General features: G+C 47.9%; 1 protein-coding gene across 1 annotated transcript in view; it reads right to left on the bottom strand.

Moving 5' to 3' along the window:
• LOC138274069 (pre-mRNA-processing factor 40 homolog A-like) overlaps positions 1-14919 on the bottom strand; it is a gene marked incomplete at its 3' end in the record, with an annotated part of 550808 nt that overhangs the window by 113511 nt on the left and 422378 nt on the right. The window contains exons 18-19 of the mRNA XM_069218962.1: positions 7460-7551; positions 7244-7360 (exon numbers count right to left, since the gene is read on the bottom strand). Of these exons, the coding sequence (XP_069075063.1) occupies positions 7244-7360; positions 7460-7551 (209 nt within the window). The remainder of the gene's footprint in view (positions 1-7243; positions 7361-7459; positions 7552-14919) is intronic.

Consider the following 14919-nt stretch of genomic DNA (forward strand, 5'->3'; position numbering starts at 1 on the left):
AAAGTGGTGCCCAAAACACATAGGCTAGAATGGAGAGAAGGGGGTGCCCCGGTTCCGGTCTGCTTGCAGGTAAGTACCCGCGTCTTCGGAGGGCAGACCAGGGGGGTTTTGTAGGGCACCGGGGGGGACACAAGCCCACACAGAAATTTCACCCTCAGCAGCGCGGGGGCGGCCGGGTGCAGTGTAGAAACAAGCGTCGGGTTTGTAATGGAAGTCAATGGGAGATCTAGGGATCTCTTCAGCGCTGCAGGCAGGCAAGGGGGGGGTTCCTCGGGGAAACCTCCACTTGATCAAGGGAGAGGGACTCCTGGGGGTCACTCCTCCAGTGAAAGTCCGGTCCTTCAGGTCCTGGGGGCTGCGGGTGCAGGGTCTCTCCCAGGTGTCGGGACTTAGGATTCAAAGAGTCGCGGTCAGGGGAAGCCTCGGGATTCCCTCTGCAGGCGGCGCTGTGGGGGCTCAGGGGGGACAGGTTTTTGTACTCACAGTCTTAGAGTAGTCCTGGGGTCCCTCCTGAGGTGTTGGATCGCCACCAGCCGAGTCGGGGTCGCCGGGTGCAGTGTTGCAAGTCTCGCTTCTTGCGGGGAGCTTGCAGGGTTCTTTAAAGCTGCTGGAAACAAAGTTGCAGCTTTTCTTGGAGCAGGTCCGCTGTCCTCGGGAGTTTCTTGTCTTTTCGAAGCAGGGGCAGTCCTCAGAGGATGTCGAGGTCGCTGGTCCCTTTGGAAGGCGTCGCTGGAGCAGGATCTTTGGAAGGCAGGAGACAGGCCGGTGAGTTTCTGGAGCCAAGGCAGTTGTCGTCTTCTTGTCTTCCTCTGCAGGGGTTTTCAGCTGGGCAGTCCTTCTTGTAGTTGCAGGAATCTAATTTTCTAGGGTTCAGGGTAGCCCTTAAATACTAAATTTAAGGGCGTGTTTAGGTCTGGGGGGTTAGTAGCCAATGGCTACTAGCCCCGAGGGTGGGTACACCCTCTTTGTGCCTCCTCCCAAGGGGAGGGGGTCACAATCCTAACCCTATTGGGGGAATCCTCCATCTGCAAGATGGAGGATTTCTAAAAGTTAGAGTCACTTCAGCTCAGGACACCTTAGGGGCTGTCCTGACTGGTCAGTGACTCCTCCTTGTTTTTCTCATTATCTTCTCCGGCCTTGCCGCCAAAAGTGGGGCCTGGCCGGAGGGGGCGGGCAACTCCACTAGCTGGAGTGTCCTGCTGGGTTGGCACAAAGGAGGTGAGCCTTTGAGGCTCACCGCCAGGTGTGACAATTCCTGCCTGGGGGAGGTGTTAGCATCTCCACCCAGTGCAGGCTTTGTTACTGGCCTCAGAGTGACAAAGGCACTCTCCCCATGGGGCCAGCAACATGTCTCGGTTTGTGGCAGGCTGCTAAAACTAGTCAGCCTACACAGATAGTCGGTTAAGTTTCAGGGGGCACCTCTAAGGTGCCCTCTGTGGTGTATTTTACAATAAAATGTACACTGGCATCAGTGTGCATTTATTGTGCTGAGAAGTTTGATACCAAACTTCCCAGTTTTCAGTGTAGCCATTATGGTGCTGTGGAGTTCGTGTTTGACAAACTCCCAGACCATATACTCTTATGGCTACCCTGCACTTACAATGTCTAAGGTTTTGTTTAGACACTGTAGGGGTACCATGCTCATGCACTGGTACCCTCACCTATGGTATAGTGCACCCTGCCTTAGGGCTGTAAGGCCTGCTAGAGGGGTGTCTTACCTATACTGCATAGGCAGTGAGAGGCTGGCATGGCACCCTGAGGGGAGTGCCATGTCGACTTACTCGTTTTGTCCTCACTAGCACACACAAGCTGGCAAGCAGGGTGCCTGTGCTGAGTGAGAGGTCTCCAGGGTGGCATAAGACATGCTGCAGCCCTTAGAGACCTTCCTTGGCATCAGGGCCCTTGGTACTAGAAGTACCAGTTACAAGGGACTTATCTGGATGCCAGGGTCTGCCAATTGTGGATACAAAAGTACAGGTTAGGGAAAGAACACTGGTGCTGGGGCCTGGTTAGCAGGCCTCAGCACACTTTCAATTGTAAACATAGCATCAGCAAAGGCAAAAAGTCAGGGGGCAACCATGCCAAGGAGGCATTTCCTTACATGTAGGTTGCAGGAATCTGATTTCCTGGGTCCAGGGTCGCCCCTTAATACTAAATGTAGGGGTGGGTTTAGGTCTGAAGGGCAGTTGCCAATGGCTACCGTCCTTGAGGGTGGCTACACCCTCCATGTGCCTCCTCCCTGAGGGGAGGGGGGCACATCCTGTAGGAAGTTGGCTCTGTATGTGCTATTTCAAAGTAAGGAATAGCATGCACAGAGTCCAAGGGTTCCCCTTAGAGGTAAAATAGTGGTAAAAAGAGAATACTAATGCTCTATTTTGTGGTAGTGTGGTCGAGCAGTAGGCTTATCCAAGGAGTAGTGTTAAGCATTTGTTGTACATACACATAGACAATAAATGAGGTACACACACTCAGAGACAAATCCAGCCAATAGGTTTTGTTATAGAAAAATATATTTTCTTAGTTTATTTTAAGAACCACAGGTTCAAATTTAACATGTAATATCTTGTTTGAAAGGTATTGCAGGTAAGTACATTAGGAACTTTGAATCATTTCAATTGCATGTATACTTTTCAAGTTATTCACAAATAGCTATTTAAAAAGTGGACACAGTGCAATTTTCACAGTTCCTGGGGGAGGTAAGTTTTTGTTAGTTTTACCAGGTAAGTACGACACTTACAGGGTTCAGTTCTTGGTCCAAGGTATCCCACCGTTGGGGGTTCAGAGCAACCCCAAAGTTACCACACCAGCAGCTCAGGGCCGGTCAGGTGCAGAGTTCAATGTGGTGCCCAAAACGCATAGGCTTCAATGGAGAGAAGGGGGTGCCCCGGTTCCAGTCTGCCAGCAGGTAAGTACCCGCGTCTTCGGAGGGCAGACCAGGGGGGTTTTGTAGGGCACCGGGGGGACACAAGCCCACACAGAAATTTCACCCTCAGCGGCGCGGGGGCGGCCGGGTGCAGTGTTAGAACAAGCGTCGGGTTCGCAATGGAAGTCAATGAGAGATCAAGGGATCTCTTCAGCGCTGCAGGCAGGCAAGGGGGGGCTTCCTCGGGGAAACCTCCACTTGGGCAAGGGAGAGGGACTCCTGGGGGTCACTTCTGCAGTGAAAGTCCGGTCCTTCAAGTCCTGGGGGCTGCGGGTGCAGGGTCTTTTCCAGGCGTCGGGACTTAGGTTTCAGAGAGTCGCGGTCAGGGGAAGCCTCGGGATTCCCTCTGCAGGCGGCGCTGTGGGGGCTCAGGGGGGACAGGTTTTGGTACTCACAGTCGTAGAGTAGTCCGGGGGTCCTCCCTGAGGTGTTGGTTCTCCACCAGCCGAGTCGGGGTCGCCGGGTGCAGTGTTGCAAGTCTCAAGCTTCTTGCGGGGAGATTGCAGGGGTCTTTAAAGCTGCTCCTTTGGATAAAGTTGCAGTCTTTCTGGAGCAGGTCCGCTGTCCTCGGGAGTTTCTTGTCGTCGTCGAAGCAGGGCAGTCCTCAGAGGATTCAGAGGTCGCTGGTCCCTTTGGAAGGCGTCGCTGGAGCAGAGTTCTTTGGAAGGCAGGAGACAGGCCGGTGAGTTTCTGGAGCCAAGGCAGTTGTTGTCTTCTGGTCTTCCTCTGCAGGGGTTTTCAGCTAGGCAGTCCTTCTTGTTGTTGCAGGAATCTAATTTTCTAGGGCTCAGGGTAGCCCTTAAATACTAAATTTAAGGGCGTGTTTAGGTCTGGGGGGTTAGTAGCCAATGGCTACTAGCCCTGAGGGTGGGTACACCCTCTTTGTGCCTCCTCCCAAGGGGAGGAGGTCACAATCCTAACCCTATTGGGGGAATCCTCCATCTGCAAGATGGAGGATTTCTAAAAGTTAGAGTCACCTCAGCTCAGGACACCTTAGGGGCTGTCCTGACTGGCCAGTGACTCCTCCTTGTTGCTTTCTTTGTTCCCTCCAGCCTTGCCGCCAAAAGTGGGGGCCGTGGCCGGAGGGGGCGGGCAACTCCACTAAGCTGGAGTGCCCTGCTGGGCTGTGACAAAGGGGTGAGCCTTTGAGGCTCACCGCCAGGTGTCACAGCTCCTGCCTGGGGGAGGTGTTAGCATCGCCACCCAGTGCAGGCTTTGTTACTGGCCTCAGAGTGACAAAGGCACTCTCCCCATGGGGCCAGCAACATGTCTCTAGTGTGGCAGGCTGCTGGAACTAGTCAGCCTACACAGACAGTCGGTTAAGTTTCAGGGGGCACCTCTAAGGTGCCCTCTGGGGTGTATTTTGCAATAAAATGTACACTGGCATCAGTGTGCATTTATTGTGCTGAGAAGTTTGATACCAAACTTCCCAGTTTTCAGTGTAGCCATTATGGTGCTGTGGAGTTCGTGTAAAACAGACTCCCAGACCATATACTCTTATGGCTACCCTGCACTTACAATGTCTAAGGTTTTGTTTAGACACTGTAGGGGTAACATGCTCATGCACTGGTACCCTCACCTATGGTATAGTGCACCCTGCCTTAGGGCTGTAAGGCCTGCTAGAGGGGTGGCTGACTTATACTTGCATAGGCAGTGAGAGGCTGGCATGGCACCCTGAGGGGAGTGCCATGTCGACTTACTCGTTTTGTTCTCACTAGCACACACAAGCTGGCAAGCAGTGTGTCTGTGCTGAGTGAGAGGTCTCCAGGGTGGCATAAGACATGCTGCAGCCCTTAGAGACCTTCCTTGGCATCAGGGCCCTTGGTACTAGAAGTACCAGTTACAAGGGACTTATCTGGATGCCAGGGTCTGCCAATTGTGGATCCAAAAGTACAGGTTAGGGAAAGAACACTGGTGCTGGGGCCTGGTTAGCAGGCCTCAGCACACTTTCAATTGTAAACATAGCATCAGCAAAGGCAAAAAGTCAGGGGGCAACCATGCCAAGGAGGCATTTCCTTACACATCCCTATTGGGGGTGTCCTACAAAACCAAGATGGAGGATTTCTAAAGGCAGGGGGTCACCTCAGGGCACCTTAGGGGCAGTCCTGACTGGTAGGCGGCGACTCCTATTTTTTTCTCATGATCTACTCCGGCCTTGCTGCCAAAAGTGGGGGCTGTGTCCTGAGGGGTGGGTATCGCCACTAGCTGGGACGCCCTGGGATGCTTTAACAGGCATGAGCCTTTGAGGCTCACCGCCAGGAGTTACAGTTCCTGAGTTGTTCCTGGCCACAGAGTGACAAAGGCACTGACCCCATGTGGCCAGAAACTCATCTGGTTGTGGCAGGCTGGCAGAAACTGGTCAGCCTAACACTAGGAGTCAGACTGATATTCAGGGGGCATCTCTAAGATGCGCTCTGTGTGCATTTTTCAATAAAACCTACACTGGCATCAGTGTGGATTAATTGTGGTGAGAAATTCGATAGCAAACGCCCCAGATTTCAGTGTAGCCATTATGGAACTATGGAGTTTGTGATTGAGAAACTCTCAGACCATATACTCTTTATGGCTACCCGGCATTTACGATGTCTAAGGTTTGTCTTAGACACTTACACACTGTAGGGGCATAGTGCTCATGCACCTATGTCCTCACCTGTGGTATAGGGTACCCTGCTTTAGGGCTGTAAGGCCTGCGAGAAGGGTGACTTACCTATGCCACAGGCAATGGGATGTGGGCATGGCACCCTGAGGGGAGTGCCATGTCGACTTAGTCATTTTCTCCCCACCAGCACACACAAGCTGTGAGGCAGTGTGCATGTGCTGAGTGAGGTGTCCCAAGGGTGGCATAATACATGCTGCAGCCCTTAAAAACCTTCCCTGGCCACAGGCCCTGGGTACCAGTTACAAGTGACTTATCTGTGTGCCAGGGCTGTGCCAACTGTGGGAACAAAAGTACAGTTTTAGGGAAAGATCACTGGTGCTGAGGCATGGTTAGCAGGATCCCAGCACAGTTTCAATCATAACTAGCATCAACAAAAGGCAAAAAGTTAGGGGTAACCATGCCAAGGGAGGCATTTCCCTACAGAGTGTATCTCTAAGATGGCCTGAGTGTGCATTTTTCAATAACACACACTGGCATCAATGTGGGTTTAATGTGCTGAGAAGTTTGATACCAAACTTCCCAGTATTCAGTGTAGCCATTACAGTACAGTGGAGTTCGTAATGACAAACCCCCAGACCATATACTCAGTATGGCTACCCTGCACTTACTACATCCAAGAATTGACTTACACACTGTAGGGGCATAGCGCTCATGCAGCTATGCCCTCACCTGTGGTATAGTGCACCCTGCCTTAGGGCTGTAAGGCCTGCTAGAGCGGTGACCTGCCTATGCCACAAGCAGTGGTTGGTGAGCATGGCACTCTGAGGGGAATGCCATGTCGACTTTGTCTTTTCTCCCCACTAGCACACACAAGCTGCAAAGCAGGGTACATGCAGTGAGTGAGGGGTCCCTGAGGGTGGCATAATACATGCTGCAGCCCTTAAGGACCTTTCCTGGCCACATGGCCCCTGGCACCAGGGGCACCTCTTACAAGAGACTTATCTGTGTGCCAGGGCTGTGCCAATTGTGGGAACAAATAACAGTTTTAGGGAAAGAACACTGGTGCTGGGACCTGGTTAGCAGGGTCCCAGCATACTTCCAATCAAAGCTGGCATCAATACTAGGCAAAAAGAGGGGGTGACCATGCCAACAGTGGCACTTTACTACACTGCTCGACACTACTACTACTACAGATAGAGCACCCTTGGATTGTTACATTAAATCCGTGTACACTACTGTGGATATCTGGACTCTGCACATTGTACCACATTTGTTTTTTTACAATATATAGAGCCAGCTTCCTATAGGAGGGCATTAGTTTTAGGGGTAGCAGCCTCATCCAAGAGTGAAAGCTTTGGACTGTGATCACTGGATACGATACAATTTCCTAATGGAACTGTGACTTTGTAAAGGCTTATCAAAAATGAAGACAATCTTAATTCCCAGTGAGGGCTCTTATCAAATTGTGTAGAAGGTCAAGCAAGTGTACATATATGTGCTAAAGCTGAATTAGAATATAACATTAACATCCCTCACTTGTTCCCCAATTAATACATTAAATTCCTAAACCTATGCAAACAATCCTGAGAACTAAACTCTAAATAGGCAAATGTGTTTTCAGTAGCCTTAAACAAGTGGCTTGCAAACAAACATACTGTGTCCAATATATGTTTTAATGCTGCAAATATGCAGCAGTAATTGTAAAAAGATGCTCAACTTACACTGTTGAAAGCAAGCTTGATGTTGCCAGCATCTAGTGTGGTAGCACGCTTAGTTGAACTTATCACAGTGACAAAGTCTTCAAAGCTAGTATTTATTTCCACCAAAAATGTTTTATCCTGCAAGCAATGTGAACAGAGAATAGAAAAAAAAAATTCATTATCCTGCATCGCACTAAGATTACATAATACATATGTTAAGCATGTTTAGATGCGTACCCTTAAAATATCTTTTATTATTTTCTTTTCATCATGATATCGTGCTTTCAGATCTTCAACATAAAATTTGAAAAGGTCAAGTGCTGTGGAGCCTGTAGAGACAAAATGTTAGTGTTTTATAAATGGATAACGTAATGGAAAATGTTGCATTTTTTTTTTTTACTGTACTGAAATTATGAAAATCTGTAACGATTGACAAGATTGGTTCCATTACAAACTTTTCAAACATTTAGACAAAGAAATGTTTCTGAAACATAGGGCCATATTTATACTTTTTGACGCAAAATTGCGCTAACGCAATTTTGCGTCAAAAAAATTTGCGCCGTCTAACGCCATTTGGATGCGCCATGCGGGCGTCAAATTTATACTTTGACGTACGGCGGCGCAACCAACAGGTGGGAGTCATTATTTCGTGACGCAGACAGCGTCGGTCTGTCGTAAAGGAAACCAACGTAAATGCGACGCACATCACTGTGGGTCGATTTACGACAGCGCAATCGTGAAAACGCCGTTTTTTTTCACGTAATTGCATCACATTTTTGCGCGAAAACTGCCCTTTCAGGAGAGGAGACCCAAAATGGATCCTAGATGCCCTAACAGACCCCAGGAGGATGAGAGCAGACCAGGAACCAGCCAGGAGGAAGCATACAGGAGCCAGGACATTTAAAAAAAAATAAAGAAAGTGTCGCTTCAGTGCAGAGGAGCAGGAAATCCTGGTGAAAGAGGTGACGGAACACCAGCACCAACTTTTCATCACCTCCAAATTGCCACTCAGTAGGAGAGAGGCCATCTGGAAACAAATTGTGGACAAGATTAACAGTGTGGCTGAAGAACGCCGGACAGTCACCGAGTGTAAGAAACGCTGGCATGACTGCAAACGTAGGACCAAAGAGAAAATGGCCAGGAACAGGAAGGCAGCAATGCAGACTGGAGGGGGGAGTCCAGCACAACAGGAGGCCCTGGACCACATGGAGGAGATGGTCGCAGCCGTCATCCCGGAGGAGATCGTCACAGGGATTCAAGGACTGGACAGTGCAGACTACCACGACACTACGCACATGCAGGGTAAGTCGCATGGGGAATCCTAATACAATAATGGGGACTGTAAGCAGGGGGGGATACCTACTACACAATGCATTTAAGTCAGCACATATATGAAGTGGCATGGGGAAAGGGGCACGGCAGGGGGGCATGCCCAGTACTGACCGAAGCTGGGGCACGACAAAATACAGCAACCACAACAGTCCCACTGGGACATCCTGTAATTACAACAAGAGAGCCAAGGGAAAGCAGTGACAGGTGGGGAGGACACTACCTCAAATCCACATCCAGGCACTTGTATTGCAAAATCTATTCTACATCAACTAGGTCCCTATCTGTAATGCAGTAGCAAATACAACAACTGTAACTTAACTGCAAACACAGTTGACAATAACACCTCTCATCTCTGTGCAGCTATAGTACCAAATGGCAGAAACCCCACCCTGGAACATACATACCTAAATTAGGGGGTGAGGGTGACATCTGCAATTACTCCTAGAAATAAGACAAAGGTACCAGTACACTCAAATGCCGAATGTCCATAACTGACATACATAAGCCTAAGTAAACAGCAATAGGAGCCACACAGCACTAACGATACACACATGCTGCATACGTCAGGGTCCCTCACGTGCCTGGCTAACAAGGCTACATCACTAATGTCATACTGCTCAGACAACAACATTGAGGAGGGGACACAGGCAACTGGTCACTGAAACACACCTGCAAAGTCGGACAAACAAATAGGACCTTCATACGATAAACAGGCCAATCCAATTCAAAACACATCACCCAACATCATCTCAAAACATCAAGAATGTTTACATCCATACCACATCCTAACATTGACATGCATAGGTAATGCCACGTTACATGTACAGATCATGCAATGTGAATAAAAAGTGTATGGGGCAGGGCCTGAGAGGCAAGTGTGCTGGCAGGGCAGTCACAACACCCACAGTCAGTCAAAGTGTAGTGTGGCAAGTGAAACGTATACTTTGCACATTAGCCTCAGGCTGGAGGCCTTTGTGCATCTTACCCTGAATGTACTTATACTCATTTGCTCACATCTAAGTGCCTCAGAGCAATTTGCACTAAATGATTCTCATTGCCCTTCCTATCAGTTAATGTAGCAAATAGTCAGTCCTAAGGTGTTGTCAATTAGTCAAATCACACTGTTTTGCCTACTTCTGCACTGGAGTGTGCCAGAACATATTCACTCTGTGCCCCAGTCAAGGATACCGTCTGGTACGTTGCTGATAGATGTGGTAGGGGTCAAGGTTTGGCATTCCTGCTTAGGGAAACTTTGTCATCACCATGACATATGTCTTTTACATTCACTCCCTTGTCCCAAGACACGCATGGGGGAGTTTCCAAACAGAAAATAACAACTAGATGCTGCCTGCCTTGCTGCTGATGCACAACCAGATCCTAGCCCATTCCTCTGATATGAGGGATGATGTCTCCCATGTGAGTCTGACAGGCAACCTCCAAACTTAACAAGCTGTGCTATACATAGAACATGCAGGGGGAGAGTAGAAACAGTTAGGCACCATGAAAGCTGTGTACTAATGTATTACTCTCCTGCGGACTATTTAAATTCTAACAGTGTGTATTGTTTGTGTAAATGGGGCTCACACCTAAATTCCTACAAGTCAGTTGTACAATGAAACTTCATATCAAACTAATACTGTATGTCATTTGTGTATGGGAACCTACCGGAAAAGATACAAATGTGTAGGACCTGAGTGACCACCACTTCCCTGAGAAGTTCCAAAGATGTAATGCGCTCGGATGTCTAAACATTCCTTTGATGTGGGAGACCAGAGGCACTGCTAGTTAGTCTTAGCTAAATTGAATATCTGGGTGACAAAGTTATTTTCAAGTGGGTCAAACTTAGTCCCCCACACCATTAGCTATCCTGCTGCCTAGAAAGCCAAGAATCACATGTTGGATAATGAGAGCCCACCCTACAAAATGTCCCTCCATAACAATAGTGAAACACCGAGTGAGGAGTAGGAGAAAAAAACGCCTATTCCTAAATAATTACAAAGCAACACCTAGAGGCGACCTGGCAGACATGTCTGAAAGATCCATATCAAACATGTGACACACAGGTGGGCCATAGGCCTACAACAATGCCCTATGACGGACAGCAGATACCTAGACAAACACAGAGTACAATGTTAAGGCATCCAAAGGCTTGTATCTTACTGCAAAATTGTCACAACACAGACACACTAATTGTACCCTGTTTCATTGCAGAGGAACACGGATCTCCTGCTGATCTGCCTGTCCATGAGTTCCCTGATGACATGGATGACGACACCATCAACCTCCCACAAGAGACCATTGACATGGTCCTTGAAAGCCTCCAAACCCCACCTTCAGTCACAAGGAGGAGCACAGAAGAAGCAGCCACCACAGTAGAACCACCCGCCACCCCAATTGTAAGACCTGCCAGCTCCAACACAGCTGAGGACTCTGACGACACTGGCACCAGCTTCGAAAGAACTGTCGTTGGGGTCCAGCGGGAGCTGGCCAAGGAGGTGCGGGTGGGGATGCAAAATATGGCAGCCAGCCTTGAGGGGGTGCGTTCGTGCATGTTGTCAACTGCTGATCAGGCAGCTGCAATGCAAGCCAGAAATTTTCTCTTGGAGGACATTTCAAAAACACTGAAGGAAATTGGCACAGCTGTCATCCAGTTGACACAACAACTCAAACTGCAAGCCACTCAACGTGTGCACGAATGCAACATAGAACCCCTAAGGGCCGACCTGGCTGCCTACCATCGGGATGTGGCTGCCATTCTGAAAAACCAGCAGGCCCTCCTTGCTGCAGTACTGCCCTTCCTTACTCAACAGGGATCAGCCCCCGGGATGTCTGCCTCCATGTCTTCTAACACTGAGGTGTGTGTTGCCCCTTCACAACCAACAACGACGACACACCAGGCAACACACACATCAGAAGAAGAAGACAAAAACAGATAACATTCACACGCAAGAGTACCCGGAAGCCCTAGTCCCTGCACCATGCCCTACTCTGACCAAGGTCCTACGTTTTGACACATGCCAGTCTCACTACAACTAACCTCAATGACTGTTCGGCAATCCACTGTCTGACTTGTCCACCTTGCCAGTGAATGTTTCTCTCCTACCATTTGGCATTTCATGTTCCTCTGCACTGTCTGTGACATCACCCCAGCATGTCAGGAGCATCATCCACACCCCTTCTGTAGGATCACCATGTAATAATGCACCAGAAAGGAGTCAGCAAACATGGTGAATGGACATTTTGCACAACACCACTTCTGAATAAATATCACTTGCACACCTATTGCGTCTGTGTCATTTCAAAATTCAACTGTGCAGTAGATAACTCCAAAGTGGCTGTGTGGAAACCATGTCGATTCTCTATACTACTGTCCTGATTTCATGTATACTGAATCATCTGTGCAGTGGCCAGGATTGCATCATAGCTTTACTATACTGAGGAAAATAACTGATGAAGGGACTAAGCACACACAATCATGCTGTGTTGGACAGAATGATGCACCATCTATAGCTATTCTACACAACTAATGGTGGCAGAGAAATGTAGGCACCATGCAATACTAAAATTTGAAATAATGCTGTAGAATGAAAGGAATGATAAACAAATTACACTGCATCAATCACCCTTACGGCGTAGACTTCCATGAAGGAAAGTCATGCTGAATCAGTACACACATGATGTAGGTCAGCAATGATAGCAACAAGACAAGAGTGTGAACAAATAATCATCTATAAAGCTCTCCCTGAACTTCACAATGCTGTCCGACCTATCTATTTACCTACAATAACAAGTCTGGAAGCACTCTTTGTGAAGTAGGATACATACCAACCCCAAACCTCGATCAATGCACACTACCAATGGTGGCTCTCCAACATGGTGGATACTTACCAAGTTAGCACACGGGTAGCTGGCATGTTAAACCTCATAAGCCTGGGGATAGGGAGCATGGAACACAAATGTCATACTTAACATTTCTGCTACACTGATGTCAAGGCCATGAAAAGGTAGCACCTAACGCATCAGGTAAAGGGTTAACAAAATATTTATTTAAAAGTAGTAATAAAAGAGGCAACTAAGGGAAAGGTAAACCTACACTAATCTAACCTAACTACTACTAACCCACAACTGTCCCTAACTAACCTAAGCTAAACTTACTCTACACATGTAACGAAACGATCTAAACATCAACCCCCCACCCACCATTAAGAGACAAGACACATGCAGGACAACACTTACTAACCTACACACATACTATACTATCCTAAACAAACATATATTTTTTTGTATTTTTTTTTTTTATATATATATTTTTTAATTTTTTTTATTAAACAGGAATCCCAACATTGCCCCCACCCACCCACACAAAAATATTAGATAGAAAGTATAAGGACCCCCCACCCTCTTACCTAACACTAACTAAGCTAATTACCTATACTTCTCCTATAACTAACCCCCCAAACCCAACTAACAGTATGAAAAGAGGAAAGAGGGGAGAGGGGAGGGGTAAATGTTCAGGAGGGCAACATAACTAAAGATTTGCCCTCTGAAGTGTGCGCCGGATGGAGCGCACCTTCTTTTTAACCTCCGCCATGTCCTCCGTCAGGTTGTCCACCTTTTGAATTAACGTGTCCAGTTTCCTAGACAATGCCTGGAAGGCTGCAGGGTCAATTGGAGGGTCACTGCTGGTCTGCGTGCCGGTGGAGGTGGAGATTGTCGCTGGAGTGGAGTGGCCACGGGACAGCCCTGCTCCCAACACACGGCTGGGTCCAGGTCTTGAGGAAGATGGCTGGTCCGTCGCTGGGTCCCCATGGGCAGACCTGGTGGTTGTAGGTGGCACCGTTGGTGGAGCCTGTGGTGTGGCATACCACGCCCCGGAGGCCCGATCGGAATTGTATCTGCGGGCCATCCTCCGATACCCACACTGCACCTGCAGGATGTGCCTGTACCTCATTGCCCTGTGCTCAAAATGGTTGCGCTCTGCGGCACTCAGGTTTGCAGCTGTGAAGAGAAAAGGGAAATATTGAGCATTGAATTTACAGTGGGTTGAATCCCACAATGGCTCATTTGTCCATTACTAGAAATATATTGTATGCAGCAATTGTTACAACATAGTTCACGGAAATGCTCAGAGGAAGTACATGTGAATCATGCATCCCTAAGGTCATATCACACCTAGCATATCCATGTCTCTACATGATGGATGACATCACCCTAAACTACTCATCCAAATCATACCTAAGGCATTTGACATTATGGCACCAGCTCTTCCGCATACTGACTTCAGTACATATGTCATTCTATGTGATTACACTCACACTCCTCACTCAATAGCATTTTTAATTAGTTGTTTGCTAAGATTGAACCCCTGGCCCAGAATCATGTGTCCACACTAGGTGTCAGATGTAGGAATTTAGGAACATCAACTAGCAAATTGCAAAGCAGAACGGTGTCTCTGACACTGTCTGCGAGTCGCTATGGGGTCCCTAAAACCCACCTCATGAACATCAATGAAGTGGGTTCCAAGTTGCCCCACCTTAGCAACATGGGCACTCACGGGGATGGTGGCCTGCTGGGACCAGCAGAACTCCATAGACGTGACTGTTTTTAAATTAAGCAAGTTATTTCTCCCCAAGTGTAGGCCATTTACCGGAAAGAAAAATGAGCTGCAATTATTTTTAAATCACAACAATTGTACTTGGAAATTTTCACGGTAATTATTGGTCCCTTAGACCACTGGCTTTTTTGCGCAGGATTTTTTTAGTCCACTCACAAAGGCTGAAGCTTTACAATGAGGACCCCTTCCAGTCAGCAAGGTGGTTACCATCCACTTCAAGTGGATGATAACAGCTACTCGCTTTGCAACCACGTACTCGGTTGCAAATGGGATTGCCTACCACTGTGATTTGCAAGTAGGTCTGGTAAAACCCTTCATTATATCAATTTTGAAAAGCATTTTACTCATATGTACATGACCACCAAAGACATTTTGGATTAGGAAACAGACGTTTGCAAATCCCACACAGATATTTATGCCATTTGCAACGTGTATACATTTTTCTCACTCTGGCCCAAGGTACTAACTCAAGTCACTAAAGGTGTTAAGTACGTGTAACATACTGGTTGCTACAGTCCTAGGTACCCTGTTTCACAGTAACATCCCAGTCTTTGTGGGTGGTGTGGGAAGAACAACCAACAATCCCATTTTCAATGCACACCCAGGAGTGTACAGAAAGTGCAACAATTATGTGCCTTCACACACAACACCTATGAAGGGCTAGCAACACGTTGTAGTCAGCCCAACCTTGTCACATCCCAGGTCCACACATGTCAAAATGTTATGACTTAGCCCAACATACTATTAGTGA

This window comes from Pleurodeles waltl, unplaced genomic scaffold (genome assembly GCF_031143425.1).
Source record: "Pleurodeles waltl isolate 20211129_DDA unplaced genomic scaffold, aPleWal1.hap1.20221129 scaffold_155, whole genome shotgun sequence".
NCBI classification, from domain to species: domain Eukaryota; kingdom Metazoa; phylum Chordata; class Amphibia; order Caudata; family Salamandridae; genus Pleurodeles; species Pleurodeles waltl.